Genomic DNA, 18,497 nt, shown 5'->3' on the forward strand with positions numbered 1-18,497 from the left:
ATACTGTGTTAAGTTTTTACTGGTGTTCTACTAGTGTTTTACTAGTGTTCTACTGTTGTTTTGAGTTGTTCTGCTTTGTGTTTTACTGGTGTTTTATAAAAATACAGTATTTTTGAAAAAATTTCCGTGTAACAGTATTTTTGTAAAAGTTAACCCAAATTCCAGTATTTTTGTAAATTTCCCTATTTTAACGTATAGCTGCCATGGTTTAAAGAAGAAACATGGGCCGAAGCCCATTTTGTCTTAAAAGATAACCGAAGATTCCTAAAGTTCTTATGTTTTTCATTGATTGTTCTCTTCGCCGCCACCGTAATTTGTAACTCGGAGTTCTGATCTGAGTTCACTGAGTCAGTTTCACTAGTTCACTCCCTACGAAGTTGAAGTTGCTTCTCAAGCTTCGGTATCATTTCCTTTTTCTTCTCTACTCCATTTTTTCGTGTTTAAATTCTTTGTCTTCGTTTATACTTGGTATAATGTTCGATGTTTTGGGTGGTACTGGTCGCGAGTACACATCTTTTCTGCCTGAAACTTAGGTCGACCGGAAAATTTGGTTTAGGGTTTTGTAGGATTCTGGGTATTGAACGGAACATTAGGGTTTAGTGTTTCTTGGTGTTCGAATAAAATGCGTTTAAAAAGTGCCTAATTTCACACTGCTACTAAGTATGTATTTATTCAGATGAAACTTCTCAGTTCTCGCAATGTGATTGGAGTAGGTAGGGTTTAAGGGTTTAATTTGGAATGAATATATGTATATATTTTGGTGGAATTATGATCATATTTACTATTCTTTAAGTGGGTTCTTTCACATTACTTTTCGAATTTTTTCCCTTTGTGATTATTATAGTTATGAACCAGTAAACCCAAGGTGAAAATAATTTATAATTAAACATTAAGGTTTCTAGTTTGAGAGCCGAATCAGTTTCCTTATCAAGAGGTTGAACACGAAAGCAGTAAAATCTACGGTCCTTGATAATATTCTTGTAAAACATTTATCGTTAGACAGTTTAGGCAGTAAATTAGGCATTGGGTAGATTGAGGAAGAACTAGTTTTTGTCATCATTTGGAAGGACTAAAGATTTCTGATTCAGAAACTTGAACTTGCATAGCAGATTTTGTTGATTTTCTGAGCTATCAGAAACTTAGAAGTCGTATATTGGTAATTTAGTTGTCCAACATATGGATTGTATCACCATTATGATCCTAATTTCGTAGTTCAATGCTTAAGCGTTAATTGGTCTCCTTTTCATAACACAAATTGTTGATGTGAAGACATGCTTGTAACCGGTCTCTCTCTTGATATGCTACATTGCTAAGTGCTTCTTTTTTCTCTCAAGCGTCCTTTGCTGTCACTCTCTCTCTCTCTCTCTCTCTCTCTCTCTCTCTCTCTCTCTCTCTCTGACCCCTGTGAGTGTGTGCGTGTGTGTTTTTTTTTTTTTTTTTTAATGAAGGAGCTATGAGCAAGAAGAAAAACCCTCATGTTTTTCTTGATGTTTCAATTGATGGAGATTCTGTGGAAAGAATTGTTATTGAGGTGAAACACCAAACTAGCAGCTTGTTTCATTTATTTGAGCTTCTGGCTTTCCTTCAATTTATGGAAGAAACTTTAAGCCAAGCAGTTTATCTTTAGGGTGCATATAAATTTGTTCTTTTGAAATGTGCAGCTTTTTGCTAATGTGGTCCCCAAGACAGCAGAAAATTTCCGAGCACTCTGCACTGGTAATTTAGCCATTCTCTTTTATTATTATTTTTTTTTATGTATTCTGCTGATGATTTGATTTTCTTGCTATTATGTATTATTTAGTTTCCGTTAAGAGTGGTTGCAGGAACAAAAATCTTCATGTCTTGTTATTTATGATTTGTTAACAAAAGTAGACTAAATCAATAAATGAATAAATCCTAATTGGCTTTTTCTTATATTCTATTATGTTATCTTGAATCCTAGATTCTGGAAGTATTTGTGCATGCTTCAACTAGTTCAAGCTTGAAAAAGAAAGCAAAAAACTAAATAATGCTCAAACTTGTCTTATTTGTGTGATCTGCCATTTTTATTCTTTTTGGGTGTAAAAGCAGTTGCCAACACTATCAAAATTGCTTTGCTTATGGCTGTAGGTGAGAAGGGCATCGGGAAGTCTACTGACAAACCCCTTCATTACAAGGGTTCACATTTTCATCGAATAATCAAAGGATTCATGGCCCAAGTATGTTGTTTAAATCTCTTTTGAACATTTGCATCATTCAAATTGCTTCTGTACAAGTGTGATTTTAGCTATCTATTCAACAAGTTTTAATTATAATTAACATTTGCATTTTGTTTATCTTTGGTCCTACAGGGTGGTGGGGATTTTTCCAAGGGAAATGGTATGACATCTTTCTCTGCAATCCCTTCCTACCAATGCAATTTTCCTATTGACTCCTACATTCGTGCCCTTATATTTAACAACACTTGGTTGGTTTGTAGGTACTGGTGGAGAAAGTATTTATGGAGGAAAGTTTGCAGGTGATTATTTGTGTGGGCACTTAATGGCATGCTTATTAAATATTCTTCATTGGTGATGCGTTATTTCATTTGCTTTGCAGATGAGAATTTTAAGCTTACACATGATGGACCTGGTTTTCTCTCTATGGCAAATAGCGGTCCAAACACAAACGGGTCACAGTTCTTCATACTCTTCAGGCGGCAGCCTCATCTTGATGGGTATTTTTAAAATGCTCGTTGCTAAATTTCATGTTCAAGTTCATGGATTCTTGTTCTCCTTATATTAGTCTGAATTTACTAATAATTGTGTGATCTCAATCTAATTTTGCAGGAAACACGTTGTCTTTGGAAAAGTTGTGAAGGGAATGGATGTACTTGAGAGAATTGAGCAGTTGGGATCCGCTGATGGTAAACCTTCCGGACCTGTAAAGATTGCAGATTGTGGCGAAACTTCTGCAAGTAAAATTACTGATGTAGTTGAGAAAGAGAAAGGTAATAAAAGTAAATGTTGGTGCTGTTGGATATTGTTGCTTGGTTCATACATACTGTGATGCAATAGTATTGATTGTTTTGTCAGTCTATTTGATGATATTGTTTTATTTTTCCCCAGAGAAGAAAAATCAGGGAAAGTACCAACCTCTGATGATAGTGCTGATAAGGGTGGAGGAAGACAAAAGAAGTCATTGAAGGACAAACGAAAGAAAAGAAGAAGAAAAAGATACTCATCATCAGATTCATACAGCTCTGATTCTGAATCTGAGTCTTCTTATTCTGATTCTGAATCGGATTCAGATTCAGATTCAGATTCATCATTATCTGACTCAAGCTCTAGTGATGGAAAGCATAGGAAGAAGAAATCTGCCAGAAAAGATAAATTCCAGCAGGGGAGGAAAAGGAAAGTAAGAGAAAAGGAGAGGAAGAGAGGTCGGAAGGACAAACGATCAAGGCGCATATCCAAACGGTGTGATCATAATTATTTTAAGTGCAAACTTTCCTAAATTTCATTGTATCCTTGGTTTTTTTTTTTTTTTAAAACTAATGTTGATCATGACCTTGCTTGTCCAGTAGATCAGATAGTTCCAGTGGCACAGATAGTGAAAGTATCAGTGGTGGAAGTAGCCGTGACAATCGTAAAAATGGCCGTCTCTCATTGGAGAAAAAGGGTAATAAACCAACTTAAGACTTGCATTTTAATTGGTTTCATTAATTTATATTGTCACATTGACAAATCAACTTAAAACTTGGTTGATTTGGATTCACAGATGTGGAAATTTCTCGAGGAGCTAGAGACACTGATGTAGAACGGCATAGGAGTTCTGAGATGAAGACTAATAAGGGGACTTCATCCCAAGAGGAGGGTGAATTATCTCCGAAACTTGTAAACAATGCGGAGGCTAAAATTGATACTCGACATTCTGACTCAAATCAGTCAAGGTTTCTTTCACTGGCTTATTGCCTTATTTGTTTTTGTCATGAAATTTTTTTGCTGCATATTGGATACTTTACTGGAGTGGCAACCATGTACATCTGGAGTTTTGAAGCTGAGTTTGGATATTACTTTGATTTGCAGAAGTCCATCTCCCAAAAAGAAGGTTAAGAGGGAGCCCTGTGAGAAGTCCTAGCTCGAGTCCTAAAAGAAACCCTCGTGATAGCCCTGTTAGAAATTTTGGTAGGGAGAATAGAATATCTTCAAGGAGTCCCATTCGCAAAGCCCCTGAACATAATGCTCCAAATCTTGTCCAGGGCTTAACAAGAAGCCCGTCTCCTAATGGCAATCCAAAGCGTGTTAGAAAAGGCCGTGGGTTTACTGACCGCTACTCATATGCACGTCGCTATCGAACTCCTTCTCCAGATCGTTCGCCTCGTGGTTATCGTTATGGAGGACTAAATTTACCTAGAAGAAATGATAGGTAACTTCAGCATTTTGTTTTGATAATTAAAATGGTATTATTAAAACATTTATGCAGTTAATATTTTTATTTATGCTTTCCTCATCTTGGAAGGTATTCAAGCTACAGACGTTATCCTGAAAGATCACCACCACATAGGCGTAACCGAAGTCCAATTAGAGGGGAGAGCCCTCCCAGGTTCACTTTCTTTCTCAAAGAATATAATGAAACTCTATCAGACTTGCTTTTTTCATTGCACTTGAATCTTTGATAGTCCAATGATGCTGCTTCTTGATGTTTTGGCATTTAATATGAATTGTTATACTTATGCATATTTTCATTTGTTTATTGTTCTCCTATGTTCCCTATAGGCATCGAGGTCGCAGAAGTCGAAGTAGGAGCATTTCTCGTAGTCCAGGGCGCAGTCATAGGCGTTACAGGGATCGTAGCCGTAGTCCTATCCGTAGTCCTAGTCCCTCAGACAAGCGACCCCTTGTTAGTGAGAGACTTAAATCTCGTCTGGGTCCCCGGATTGATCATCAACGCTCCCCAATTAAGAGTAGCAGGAGGTCAAGGTCCAGGTCCAGGTCCAGGTCTGGGAGCAAAGAACCATCTGTTTCCAGGTCTCCAAATCCCTCACCGCCAAGGCGTCGTAATAGAACACCGGCATCTTCCAGCAAGTCAAGATCAAGCTCTCCACCAGGACAAAGGGGATTGGTTTCATATGGAGATCTTAGTCCAGATACAAGGTAGTTTGCACTGGCATTTTTGGTCATGAAGAGAGGCAATAGTTTTTTCGTTTACCGATGGATGGAATCACCCTTCTCAAAAGGGCTGACCTACCTTTTCAGTCAAATCCATCTCAACGCAAATATTGCAGGGCAAGACGAGATCGTCCCTGTAGTTGGCTTTGAATCTGTGATATGCGTGATTAAAACAGCGACTGATATTAGTAGAATATTTATGGATATGTTTGGCTACAAAAACTTGGTTGAATATGATGTAGGAGCTCAAAATAACCCAGTGAGTATGAGTTGATTATTTCGATCTGACCCTTTTTTTCAAATAGGTTTGATAAGAACGAATACCTGAAATTTTATGTCATTATTTATTCCCAAAAAGGAAAAAAAGTTGTCATTGTTTGGTCACTTATAAAAATGTCATTTTGCACAAACATGAGCACTATTAATAAAATCCATTTTTTTTTTTGAAAAAGAAATAAAAACCATGATCAATATCATAAAACAACGCCATTGTTTGACCATGTTGTATGTTGGGCATAGTTTGCTAGTTATCTTTGAGAAATGCCAAAAGGCAACAGAGCTACCTAGCACATTTTGTGGTATTATAGGCTATAGCATTGATCCAATTAAGTATAGTATCTTATATAATTTATAATAATTTTTATAGAATATTTTTACAAGGTTGGAAATTGCATTTAATATGAGATTTTAAAAGCTTTTTATTTTAATATGGCAAATTTAATTTTGTCTATTTTTTATGACTTGTTTTTTGAGCTTTTTATGGGTTTAAGTTTTCCATAATATTGTAAATATTTTTCTAAATCCTATACTTAATGTTATAATTTTAAAGTTTCTCTCCTTGTTTTGTTTGTAACATAAACTAGAGAAGTTAAATGTATTCTATTATGAAAACTAGTTTCTTCATCAAATCATTTCTTCTTCGAACTTTTCGATCTTTCTATTCATTACTCGTGGGCCCTTCTTTCCCTAATTCTTTCTATTCTGCTAATGAATAATCGAGAATAATTTCCAAATCCAGATCTGCTAGTTGTTCTCTAATAGCACCTGCTCTAGTAGAAATTTCTCAATTTCGAAACGCATCAAAGCCATGAGTAGTAAAAAAAAAGGAATGCTATATTTTCAGGATTGGATTTCATATTCGAATGAACCTCGTAATCGTAAGAAAGTAGGTTTTTAGCTATGGGCCTAGCAAAAGAAAAATTCGAATAGGATCCTATAGGATCTCCCCATTTCAAAATCGAACGTGAAAGTTTCCTTTCATCTGGCTCAAGTAGTTACATTGGACTTAAAAATCCACCTACAGACGCTTTACGGCCAATCATTCCGGGTAACGCTTGCATCCTTTGTATTACCGCAGCTGTTGGCACAGAGTTAGTCGATGCTTATTCCCTAGATACCGTCATTGCTTCTTCTACGGGAAAAGGATTTGATGAGTCGTAGGCCTTCTACCTCCACGCAGCATTGCTCCGTCAGGCTTTCGCTCATTGCGAAAAATTCCTCACTACAGCCTCCCGTAGGAGTTTAGGCCGTGTCTCAGTCCCAGTGTGGTTGATCATCCTCTCGGACCAACTACTGATCATCGCCTTGATAAGCTATTGCCTCACCCTAGAAAGGCGTAGAGATTGGAAAGAACACCTATAGCGAAAGCACTCTACTGGGCCGACACTGCATTGAGAGATGAAAGCTAGAGGCAAATGGGATAGAATTTCATGACGTGTAGGCCTTCTACCTCCACGCGGCATTGCTCCACCAGGCTTTCGCCCATTGTAGAAAATTCCCCACTGATACCTCCCGTAGTAGTTTGGGCTGTGTCTCAGTCCCAGTGTGGCTTATAATAATTCTTCACTTTATTTATATATTTATTCTTTTCCTTTTAAAATAGATATGGATTTGAGAATTATTATGTATTATTCGTTAGCAGAATGGAAATAATTAAGGAAAGAAGGGCCCACGGGTAATGAATGGGAAGATAAGAAGGGCCTACGTGTAATGAATGGGAAGATTGAAAAGTTTGAAGAATAAGAATTTTTTGGTTAGACGCATAGAGTTAGCTATGCATTCCAGTAATCCTAGCCGTAAATAATGGACACTAGGCATTGTGCGTATCGACCCGTGCAATGCTGCAGTTAACGCATTAAGTATCTCGCCTGGGGAGTACGTTCGCAAGCAGTGGAGCATGTGGTTTAATTTGATGCAAAGCGAAGAACCTTACCAGAGCTTGACATGCCACGAATCCTCTTGAAAGAGAAGGATACCTTCGAGAATGCGATTTTAAATTGATGCCGATTTTTTTTTGGGTAACCTAGTGTATTCATATCTCAATTCAAAGTTCCTACAGGTAACTAATTTATGTTTTACTAAGAGACATCCCAGTGTCAATTGTTATTTAGTCATTCAAAGGTCTCTTTAATTTTTTATTACTTTTAAATTTTAATAGTAGAAAAGAAATATATCTTCTATTTTATTTGTATCGTTTATCCTTACAAAATACTAAATAAAATAAAACAATTTTTGAAAGGATATAATAAAATTTTGTAATTGGTTCTTTCCATATAAAAGATTCTTTTATTTGATTGATAGAGACAATAATCAATTAATTATAATATACAGAAAAAAAAATTGAAAACTAAATAATATTCTATTTAATTATAATAATAATAAAAAAGTAATCTTATTCCAAACACCCTTATAATCTTCAATCAATTCTGCACTTCAATATGATTACTAGGAATAAACACTAAAGTAAAAATTATGTATAGTGCTCTTAAATTTTGTATAGTATTCCTTCTTTTCTATTTCTTTATCAAAAAAATAATTTTTTTATCAGAAAACTAATTTCTTCATTATTAAACTAATTTTGATTATATAAAAATAAAATTTACATATAAGTTTTAAGTTCTTTATGTATTCTTTCTTGTCTATGCCAATTTGCATGTCATATATATCAAAACTTTTTTCTTTTTCATATTTTTTTGTAAATATATATATATATATATATATATATATATATTTATATATAAATTGAAAGATTTTAAATGGCCCATTTTACATTACAAAAGATTAGATAATTTAACCACCAATCCAGCTTCTTATGAACGATTAAATTCCTAAAATTTTGAGTAGGAAGAACGAGAAATGGGGGTAGCTGGCCAGTTAAAAAGTGAAAAGAAAAAACTTCAACGGCATAGCATGGTGTTCGAACGAGACAGCAAAAAGACATTCACCCTCAGATAGGTTGGCCTTTTGGTACAATTAGATCTTTTAGCCACATGTAAATAGGCACCAGCACATAGTACATCCCTGCCAAGGACCCCAACAAGAAGCGTAGAAAGAACACAAATGGATTTACTGGCTTTTCTTCTTCTTCTACTTTCGGACCAAGCTGCAATAAACAACAAATCTTCATCAAAAAACCACACCACTTATTGGTAAGAGAGAAACAAGGCACAAGGCACCAGACTTATGGAAAGAAATAAAAATGAATTGATTTACACACAACCTGTTTTCTAGTGATGAAAGATACACCACTATTTTCTTGTGTATATACATACACAAGTGACTATATTATTATATATTAGTATTAAACAGAAGGCAAAACAAGCCACTTTGAATATCACGGAGAAGCAAATAAGATAGCATAAGCCTCTGTAACGTTTCCACGAAACAACATTGGCTATGTTATTTATACTAATGATTTAACAAGGTATGGAAAGAGAATCAATATCATTCATACTGTCAATTAAGGTTAGTGTTTCCATGAGACATTTCATGAACAGAGGTACTAGGTTAGCTCTAATTGCTTTGTGAAAAGAATGAGCATGTTAATTTGGAGCTGCAAACAGAGAAAATCATGAAACAAAGGAATTCTAATATTAACGAATAAAGCAACGAATACCTGAAGAGGAGAATCTCCTGATGCAGGTTTAACACCTGTAACAGAACATCCCATGATCAAACCATGGCGGCGAACCCCACGGTACCACTTTGGGCCAATCCTTTTCAGTTGCACATCCTTAAAACCTGCCTTTTGGAACCAATCAATATACTCTTCCTCCTTTGGAAAGAGCATCCACACATCAGCAAAGAAGCGAGATAACCAGAATGTTGGATACACAGGACCAATCAAGCATGCTTTTCCTCCAAGTTTCAAGACCCTGTATGCTTCTTTGATTCCACGCTGTGGGTCTGGCCAATACTCAATACTGAAGAAAATACAATTTTGTTAACCCCCAGCATTAGGGATACCACCACAATGGTCAGTTTCTAAACGGAAAAAGATTACACATATCTACAATATAAATAGAATGATATTTTAACTCAAGTACATCACTACACAAACATGATAAGGGTTTGATGATAAATTTGAGAGAAGATGTTATCCAAAAAGTTTTGAGATGTACCTTCCTGCAGATACATATCTATCAGCATAATCAGTACGGAAGGGTAAGTCCTCAGCATCCCCCTCAATAATCTTGCACTCCTTCAAGGGCTCCTTCTGCTTAGCCTTAGCAAGCTGATGAGGTGACTGGTCCAAAATGGTCACATTTTTGGCATCCACATGCTTAACTATACCCAAAGTAGTGAAACCAGTCCCACCACCAACATCTACGACAATCATATTCCTGTTGTTCAAATCTGCTGGCTCAAGTGCGTCATCTCTCATGTCCTCAGTCCAATGGCCAGGGTTTATAACATGGTCATACACAATCGAGAGAAACCTATAGAACCAAAACGCCTCTTTCTTGTTCTGAATGAACCTAGGTTGTGAAGCTGGCCTAGAAGCTGAAAGGCTGCATTTGGGCACAATGGCTCTGGTACCAGATTTGGAGATTCTAGTACTACAAACCAAACCCAGCTTGGGAAAATGTTTCCCATGAAAATCTGAACCCCGAAAACCCAATCCATTTGGGGTTATTCCTCTTAGCAGAGTGAGGTTCTCGGCTCCATTAAGCATCGCAGACGCCATAATTTGGAAAAACAAAGATCACCCACAAAAGGAAAATGGAATATCTCAACTGGGTCTCTCAATGATTTGAAGATTACGATGAAAACCCAATACTCGAACTTAGTGGTTCTTCAAAATAAATAAATAAATAAACGATTTGTGAATACTCAATAGCCTCAGCAGGCTTAAAATGAAAAGTGAGAACTTTGGCTTACCAGTTTGAACTTTGAAGTCGGCGGTGTATATTGGCACTGGCACCACAGGATTTGGCCGGATGATACGAACAGACAAAAGATGGTTGTGAGAAGTGACTACCACAAACCAAGTGGTCAGTGTTCTGCCTACGTTTCATAAAATATTGTGGTGGTAGCGTTGTGCTATTGCTACTGCTACACGTGGTGGAATCTCATATTTTTGTACGTTTCTATTGAATTAAGCCAATAATAATGCTACATATTATTTTAGTCTAGGATTAGGATTCCTTTTGAGAAATGTTCTATCTCTACCACTGAAAATTAGTTCCTTAATCATCGTTTTAGATAAGGGACACCGGATTTAATTGACAAAGGGGTAATTAGGAGTAACAAGTTCTCTCTCACGGGTGGCAAAATAGGTTTCGTCCCTACACACATACACTACACGAATTTTATGTGTTAAGATTAAGAAAATTAGATGCAGATGAAAAACGAGTCAACACGATTTAACACAAAATAAAATTAATTAGATTGGATCGGATGATAAAATCTAATATCTAATATATAATTGGATCGAATCTGGATAGACCTAAAAACATGAGATGTAGTCTAATAAACAACCCATAAAAAATTAAATTTGTATTTATTTTTTTTAAGCTAAACAATTAAATAATAATAACAACTAAACAATAACCCAATTATAAAATAAAAATAAATTGAGCACCAACAAATTATGTTAACTCAAAACAAAATTATAAACGACACAAATAATTTTAAAAATTAAAAGTAATACCCATAAACAAATAATTATATACTAATTTAATAACATATGCTATTTTTCTCTTGGCTAACAATTTAATAACAACGAATAAACATGATAATAATTTCACTTTAATATAAAAATTAATTAGGCATCAACATATTGTGTTAAGTTAAAAAATAAATAAAAACAACACATACATAAATAATCTTAAATAATCTTAGGAAAATGAATTACAATTGTAAACGAATTGTACATTAACTCAAAAATAGATGTATAAAAAAAACTAAACATATACCCATTTAACACAATTTAATTTAATATTTTAAATTGGTAATATTTTATATTCACTTAAATTGTTAAAAATTAGCAATAAGTTAGTTAAAAGTTGCTTTAAGTGCTTAAAGAAGCATACTTATATGTATGTAAAAATTCAAAATAAATTAATTTTATTACAAATTTTAAGAAAATTAATGTAATATATTTTTATTCAAAATATTTTGTAAGAAAAATAATTTTGCAGTACATTTGAAAATATAAAATAAAAAAAAGATGAAAATGCCATTTTTATAAATAAAATAAAAAATTAAGTAAAAATTTAAAATAACAACATAAAATAAACTTAGAAGCAACTAAATAAATACTTAACGAGAAAAAATTATGACACAAGAAAAAATGGAAAGAGAGAGAGAAAAATAAAGAGAAAAAAATGGAATTATAAAAAATAAAATGGAAAAACAGATTTTATAAAAAACGTTTAAAAAATTAAACATAAATAAAACTATAAATAAATATAGCATCTTAGTGTAAAAATCTCTTATCTTTATTGGTTTTCTTATCTGGTTCATGTCATTGATTTAATTGCCAAAGAATGCATATCTTGCACTATAATAGATACTGTATGTTATATTATATGGCTCATAGAATATTTGCACCTTTCATCAATAAAATTGTTATTAAAAAAAAAACTACATGATCCATTCCAAAAATAATATGAGCCAAAAATAGAAACATAATAATCATAAGTAAAAGGACACTAGCTTCAATGAATCAGTAATAAATTAAGATATTCTCCTAAAAATGAAATAATAAATTAAGATATTGTTCAAAAAGTATTAACTATAACTTCTTTGGGAGCATCAATTCTAGCTTTATCCGTCACCCAAGTTTGGCAACCATGAATCTCTTATTTTTATATACAAATAAACATATAATCTTACATATATAATGGTACTAATGAATCTCTTCTCCATTGATACTAATAGCAATTATCACATTACAAAATTTGACCACTGATTCTGAAAAGTCCCAAAACTGGAACTCAATGGATGCTATAGCCACGACGACGACCTTGCCAGAGAACCTAATCCCAGATCTCGGTAGCCCAGAATGGATGAGCAAAGGCGACAACGCCTGGCAGCTGACGGCGGCGACTCTGGTGGGCCTGCAGAGCATGCCGGGCCTAGTCATCCTCTACGGCAGCATAGTAAAAAAGAAATGGGCTGTCAACTCGGCCTTCATGGCTTTCTACGCCTTCGCCGCCGTCTTAGTTTGTTGGGTGGGCTGGGCCCACGAGATGTCTTTTGGCAAACCACTCCTACCTTTTCTGGGTCAGCCCAATCCTGCTCTGGCCACTAACTACCTTCTTAAACAAGCCTTTTTGGGCCAAATACCGAACGCCACCATGGTGTATTTCCAGTTTGTGTTTGCGGCCTTAACTTTGATTTTGGTGGGCGGGGCCTTGTTGGGCCGGATGAGCTTTAAAGCATGGATGATGTTCGTGCCTCTTTGGGTTACGCTATCGTACACAGTGTGTGCATACAGTATATGGTGCCCCACTGGTTGGCTCTCAAAGCTGGGTGTTATTGATTACTCTGGTGGCTTTGTCGTTCATTTATCTTCAGGTGTAGCTGGTTTCACCGCAGCTTATTGGGTATATTATATTCATTTGCCATTTTACCTTGTTCGGTGTTGTTTTTTTTTTTAAAAGAGAAATGCTAAAAGAAACATCTTCTATTTTAGTATCGGGTCCATAAAGTTTAATATAATAGTTTTTAGGTAGTATCGTTAGCCAATCATAAAGCGACACGTGTGACGCTGGTGTCTAATAATAATGCTCTTTTTTAGTTTGTAGATCAAATGAACTAAGTTGGGTTACGTGGATGCAGGTGGGGCCTAGGTGGACTAAAGACAGGCAGAGGTTTCCGCCGAACAATCTGCTATTGATGTTGGCAGGAGCAGGACTACTGTGGATGGGGTGGACAGGATTCAATGGTGGAGATCCTTACACCGTGAGTGCCGATGCATCTCTAGCCGTCCTTAACACCCACGTGTGTACAGCCACAAGCCTGCTGACGTGGCTGCTGCTTGATATCATTTTCTTTGGAAAACCTTCTGTAATTGGGGCTACTCAGGGCATGATCACAGGCCTTGTTTGCATCACCCCTGCTGCAGGTCTACCTACTCGATCATCTTCTCAAACCTATTTAAATATGTTCACATGACATTCTTAATTTTTTCGTTGTCAACTTTTTATAATCACCTAACAAATTAATCAAATGACTCCAAAATAAAATATTAAAATTAAAATAATGATTATTACTCACCTCAATACAGGGCTACAACAAAATTATGGAGCTTTTTGTTTTTTAAAGTGGTATTTTAAAAATTACTAAAAAAATATGTGTATTTTTAAAATGGTTATTTTTCTCTTTAAGCTCTAGGCAGAGTAGATCGTAGGCGTAGGCCGAACCCGGCTTAGCCGAGGCCCGGACCTGCCCCAATGACACACAGAAATTCAGTGAAAACAAAGCATTAGTTCTTAATTATAATGATTATATATGTATGTCCAATCTTGTGAAAGTTAACACTAAAATATGTACATTCCATGCATGTTTCCTAAATTTGAAGAACTTTTGAATAGATAACAAAATATGATAAAGAGAAGCTTGTGAATTTAGATCCAATTAAGATTTTTCTAACAATGAAATATAACACTTATGTTGCTCACAAGTCACAACGATGATGATGTTGATAGTACTAGTACAACTTTTCAAGCTCTTGATCTAAATACTATTTAGTATTATAAATTGATATTAATTACTGTTAGCTACATTAAAGAGTACAAGTTAATTTCAAAGCTCGCAGTAATATCATTAATAGTATTTATTTATCTTGATAGAAAATTATATTATTTTGTAAAATACAATTAGACTATAGATTTTTTTTTTATTCTTTTATAACAAATGATTGTGGTTACAAAATTTTTAAAAAAAAACAGGAGTAGTACAAGGGTGGGCAGCCATAATAATGGGAATGATGGGAGGAAGCATCCCATGGTACACAATGATGATCCTCCACAGAGAAATAAATCTCCTCAAGCAAATTGACGACACCATGGCAGTCTTCCACACCCATGCAGTCGCTGGCTCCCTAGGCGGCATTCTCGCCGGCCTATTCGCTGAGCCAAAGCTCAGCCGACTCTTCTACGCTATCCCCAACTCCCAACGCTACATTGGACTCTTCTACGGCATCCAAAACCGCCAGTACAAGGCCGGGTTTCGACAACTTGGCGTTCAACTTCTGGGAATAGTATTTGTTGTTTTTCTAAATGTCATTGCCACTACTGTCGTATGTTTGATTATTAGATTGGTGGTTCCACTTAAGCTCGCTGACGATGTGTTACATAGTGGAGATGATGCCATTCATGGAGAAGAGGCTTATGCTTTATGGGGTGATGGTGATAAGTATAGCTTTGTTCACGCCGTCAAAGACCTCGCTCCGCCGCAGGAACTTGTGCCTGTAGTCACCGATGAAACTAGAGTTGATACTCAAGCTCAAACCTCATAAATGTGGGCTCATGTTGTTAATTGATAATATTTTATATATGCTACATCGTTTTTAATGTTATTATTACTATTTTTTTTTTGTTGTTGACCTAAATATAGAAAACACGAACATATTTTTGTATGTCCATATGGAAATTCTATACAAATTCCTTCTAATCTTATGTGGTAAGTATTTTTTTTTTTAATTAATCAATATAAGATGATGTGATATAGTTTATCCAAATGGAAATATCTCTAGTCAAAGTCTTCACGAAAGCTAGTCTTCATCTGGAAAGGAGTTCCATATAGCTAGCTTGTCCAACCGAAAGAAATCTTACGGAAAGCTGGTCGTCATCCAAAAAAGAGTTCTGAAAGGCTAGCTTATCCATTCGAAAACTAGTCCTTCCAGATTGCGCTTCATCAGTTTGAGATGTCTATCCAAGAAGTGTGATACATGTTCGGAGAGAGAGCTCGATGCCAAGAACTGAGTTGGAGATCTCATTGTAAGGAGCCAATTAAGTCGGTTAAGTCTTAAACAAATTAACTGCTTAGTAGTTGTTTGAAGCCACCACATTTGGGATTCATATCCTTGATTTATAAGTACAATCGTCCTCTTTATTTTTTTTAAAAAATAACACAAAACACCTGAAGCAGAGTACGCAAGTTCTTTGAGAGAGAGTTTTGATTGAACGGTAGAAAGAGAGAGGTATAGAGAAAAGAGATTATTGGGTTGTGTAAAGGGGAGCCTTCTCAAGGAAGAGTGTTAGAGTAAAAACACATTGAGAGAATTCAAACAGAGAATTGCTCTTAACTGTATTGTACTTATGTTCTTGCTCAATCAATAAAGAAAGTTTCGGTGGCGTTCCAGAATTGAAGTATAGCCATATATCATATCGATATATCGAACTTGAACCCGTATAATTTTTAGTGTTATTTTTTACAGTTTTCTTGCATTTTTTATTTTTAGTTTTATCATCTCTGTTATACTTTATTATTCCTCTAATTATTGAATTGTGTTTGGTTGATTTTATCATTGCTAATTGTCTATTGATTCATTTTAAGTTAGTTTGATTCTGCACAATAGTTGAAATTTCCCACAAATCAGAGCTTGGTTATCGATCAGACAGTAAAATTAAGATTCTTTTCGCTACAACAGTCAATGTCATCAGTGGCAACATTCGAATTGGAGAAGAGAACATGAGACTTCACACTATGGAGAGAAAGTCCGAAAGGGGTCCTAGTGCATCAAAAAATCTCCAAAGTCATTAGAAATGAGAAGTTACTGGACGAGAAGAAACTAAACAACATGTTGCCTAGTGCCAGGTGACATGTCGCCAGACATGTTTTTTTAGCACACTTGTCTTTGGAGTTTTGTAACTCTTTTTCGACTCTCTTAATTTCTAATATTTTCTACCTCATTTTAATTACGTAAATGAGTATAGTATTAATTGTTGGGAATATTTTACCAGGATCTAGATTTAATAATGTTGACCGAGATTTTCGGCAACTGATAAAATATGAATATAATAATGAGCTGTAAGAAAGCGAGATGAAGACTTTTTACGTGGTTGGGGCGTTAATGAGCCTTAGTCCACGAGCCACTGATATTTATGGATATCTTTAATACAGATTCTACACTTGGGAGAATGTTTCTCTCTTTAATACAAAGAATGTTCTTGGTGAGTTTTTTCTCTGTTTGCTCTTAAACAGCCAAGATTCTCCGACCCCCTTAAATGAGCTTTGAGGGGGTATTTATAGTGTTTTTGCGGGGCAATCCCTAGAATTATACTTACACATGTGTCTGTAAGTATCCATAAAGTTGGGCATTTCCGATGAATATACCATGGGTGATGCATGGTCAAATCCCTAGGTGCTGTAGGGTTTTTATGGGGAATGTCCTTTTTGTCTTATGATTGACGTGACTCTTCGCAGAGTAGCCGTCACTAGACTTAAATGATCATTACTGTAGCGCTGCTGTTTGGGGGATGTGCCGTCAGACTTTATTGCGTGTACAGTCCCAACACGCTTCCTCCCATGCAGCATTAAATGCGACTTGATGTCTCGGGAGAGACCTGACACATCCCGGAGTGCCTTTGAGCTATGCTCGCTTCCGGGAGTACCTTGTACTCCGGGTGCATCCTCCTGGATCCGTGCGAGTAACGCTTCCTGGTGTCATTCAAAGACTTAGTAGTTCTTCTCAAGTAATTTGATCCACGTGTCCTTTCCTGACTGGTCCACGTATATTGGGCGATTTTAGGAGCAACATTTACCCCCCAAGCCTTGTTTACTTAGTAAAAATAAACCAAGGCTTGTTCATGTGTCTCCGGTTGACTCCTCGTTTCCCCAGCTCGAGTCTCGAGCGCGTGGGGGGCACATTAAATGATGGTATTTAATGCGACAATACGTTTGTTCGTAGGAATGTTTCCAGCCGCCTCCTCGATCTTACGATACGACGTGGGGCGCGTGAAGGTGTGTCTAATAATGGCATTAAATGCAGCGATTCACTTTTGCAGAGGTCGATTCGTTTCACGCCCCATGATTGATGCGGCGCATTGATGGTGTCAGGTGGATACTCAAACGTTTGCACCGCCTTAATGGCGGATTGATCTGGCCCGTTGATCTGCTGGGAATTCGAATCGTGCGTTCTCCCTACCGTACGATTGGTAGGTGAAGACGCCTGTTCCTCATGCATTTTTGCCTATAAAAGCCACCACCTTTCCTTCATTTCGGTTACTTTCCATTCCTTACCATTTTTGCCCGAATTTCTCAGAGAGAAAAATTTCTCAAAGTAGCACAAACCGTCTTAACACTTGAACATTTTCTGTAATCTTCCAGTGTTTGATTTCGCCAGTGCTTCTCAACTCTCGCTCAACCATACCCAGTACCCCCAGTTCATCAATCAATCTGTAAGTCTTTCGCATCTTTAGACAATGGCATGCTTACATTTATTTTGTTTGTTTTCTGGGTTCGCACTCAGAGATTTCTGGAGTGTGAGTGTTGAGCTCTTTGAGTTCTGCTCTTACGTTTTACTGTATTAGTTGTAGGCATACAGTTTTGTTTTAAGAAGGCTGTGTATCCTTCGTTTAGCTTTGGCTTAGGGCATAGGAAGACTTTTTCTTTTCCTTTTTGCAAAACCACTTTTACTGTGATTTTACTGCACCCGACATTTGTTCAGGGATTCTCTTTTGAGTTTCCCAGGTGACACGTGTCCGGAGGGGGCCTCTTTCCAGCGGTTAGGGGACCCCCACTCCCTTTTTTCTGGTTTAGGGTTTGATATGGGGCCTAACTGCTGGGTTTTTTTTTCTTTTCATTTTTCTCAGAGCATATCATGTCTGCTTCTGGCTCAAAGTCCTCGAAGAAGAAGGGGAAGAGTATTGCCACCCTGGAGGAGGTTTCTCTGGGACCTGTTGCCCAGGAAGGGTACAAGTCCCGCGCCACTGGCTGGGAGGCGGCCGAGCTCCGATCGACCCTGACCTGCCCTCACCAGTTGGAGAACATCATTAACGTAGCTGGAATCAAGCCCTCTACCTCAGGGACCTTTCACCGGCCTCCCCGTGACTCGGAAACACCCAACCTCAACTATGATGGCTTCGGGGCTTGGAGTCAGACCCATCTGATGGCCGGTGCAATGCTCCCGCTTCA

At 36.5% G+C, this 18,497-nt stretch overlaps 3 protein-coding genes across 3 annotated transcripts; 2 read left to right on the forward strand and 1 right to left on the reverse strand.

Annotated features, from left to right (window-relative positions):
* The first annotated feature begins 208 nt into the window (after positions 1-208).
* LOC133033168 (peptidyl-prolyl cis-trans isomerase CYP63-like) lies at positions 209-4,247 on the forward strand. The gene is made up of 12 exons (XM_061107789.1): positions 209-400; positions 1,449-1,531; positions 1,662-1,716; positions 2,110-2,198; positions 2,331-2,358; positions 2,459-2,497; positions 2,578-2,695; positions 2,808-2,977; positions 3,092-3,437; positions 3,542-3,639; positions 3,739-3,910; positions 4,047-4,247. Exons 2-12 carry the CDS (start codon positions 1,454-1,456, stop codon positions 4,096-4,098), a joined length of 1,245 nt encoding a protein of 414 aa, XP_060963772.1. The 5' UTR covers positions 209-400; positions 1,449-1,453; the 3' UTR covers positions 4,099-4,247.
* Positions 4,248-8,156: 3,909 nt separating this feature from the next.
* Positions 8,157-10,503, reverse strand: LOC133033167 (2-methyl-6-phytyl-1,4-hydroquinone methyltransferase, chloroplastic-like). The gene is made up of 4 exons (XM_061107788.1): positions 10,290-10,503; positions 9,530-10,203; positions 9,025-9,331; positions 8,157-8,511 (listed from the first exon to the last, which is right to left on the reverse strand). Exons 2-4 carry the CDS (start codon positions 10,093-10,095, stop codon positions 8,356-8,358), a joined length of 1,029 nt encoding a protein of 342 aa, XP_060963771.1. The 5' UTR covers positions 10,096-10,203; positions 10,290-10,503; the 3' UTR covers positions 8,157-8,355.
* A 1,669-nt stretch (positions 10,504-12,172) lies between these two features.
* On the forward strand, positions 12,173-15,500 carry LOC115717585 (ammonium transporter 2 member 5-like). The gene is made up of 3 exons (XM_030646582.2): positions 12,173-12,961; positions 13,197-13,482; positions 14,309-15,500. Exons 1-3 carry the CDS (start codon positions 12,353-12,355, stop codon positions 14,875-14,877), a joined length of 1,464 nt encoding a protein of 487 aa, XP_030502442.1. The 5' UTR covers positions 12,173-12,352; the 3' UTR covers positions 14,878-15,500.
* Positions 15,501-18,497: the final 2,997 nt, after the last annotated feature.

The sequence above is a fragment of the Cannabis sativa genome, unplaced genomic scaffold (genome assembly GCF_029168945.1).
Source record: "Cannabis sativa cultivar Pink pepper isolate KNU-18-1 unplaced genomic scaffold, ASM2916894v1 Contig3, whole genome shotgun sequence".
Taxonomy (NCBI): domain Eukaryota; kingdom Viridiplantae; phylum Streptophyta; class Magnoliopsida; order Rosales; family Cannabaceae; genus Cannabis; species Cannabis sativa.

Excerpts from the sequence above, each read along its gene's own strand:
- LOC133033167 (XM_061107788.1), bottom strand. The coding sequence starts at position 10,095 with ATGGCGTCTGCGATGCTTAATGGAGCCGAGAACCTCACTCTGCTAAGA. Across the intron at positions 9,332-9,529 it reads AGATATGTATCTGCAGGAAG|TATTGAGTATTGGCCAGACC; the intron begins GTACATCTCAAA and ends TATTTTCTTCAG. Across the intron at positions 8,512-9,024 it reads CAGGAGATTCTCCTCTTCAG|CTTGGTCCGAAAGTAGAAGA; the intron begins GTATTCGTTGCT and ends TGTTTATTGCAG.
- LOC133033168 (XM_061107789.1), top strand. The coding sequence starts at position 1,454 with ATGAGCAAGAAGAAAAACCCTCATGTTTTTCTTGATGTTTCAATTGAT. Across the intron at positions 1,532-1,661 it reads TGGAAAGAATTGTTATTGAG|CTTTTTGCTAATGTGGTCCC; the intron begins GTGAAACACCAA and ends TGAAATGTGCAG. Across the intron at positions 1,717-2,109 it reads TTTCCGAGCACTCTGCACTG|GTGAGAAGGGCATCGGGAAG; the intron begins GTAATTTAGCCA and ends TTATGGCTGTAG.
- LOC115717585 (XM_030646582.2), top strand. The coding sequence starts at position 12,353 with ATGGATGCTATAGCCACGACGACGACCTTGCCAGAGAACCTAATCCCA. Across the intron at positions 12,962-13,196 it reads GTTTCACCGCAGCTTATTGG|GTGGGGCCTAGGTGGACTAA; the intron begins GTATATTATATT and ends ACGTGGATGCAG. Across the intron at positions 13,483-14,308 it reads TTGCATCACCCCTGCTGCAG|GAGTAGTACAAGGGTGGGCA; the intron begins GTCTACCTACTC and ends AAAAAAAAACAG.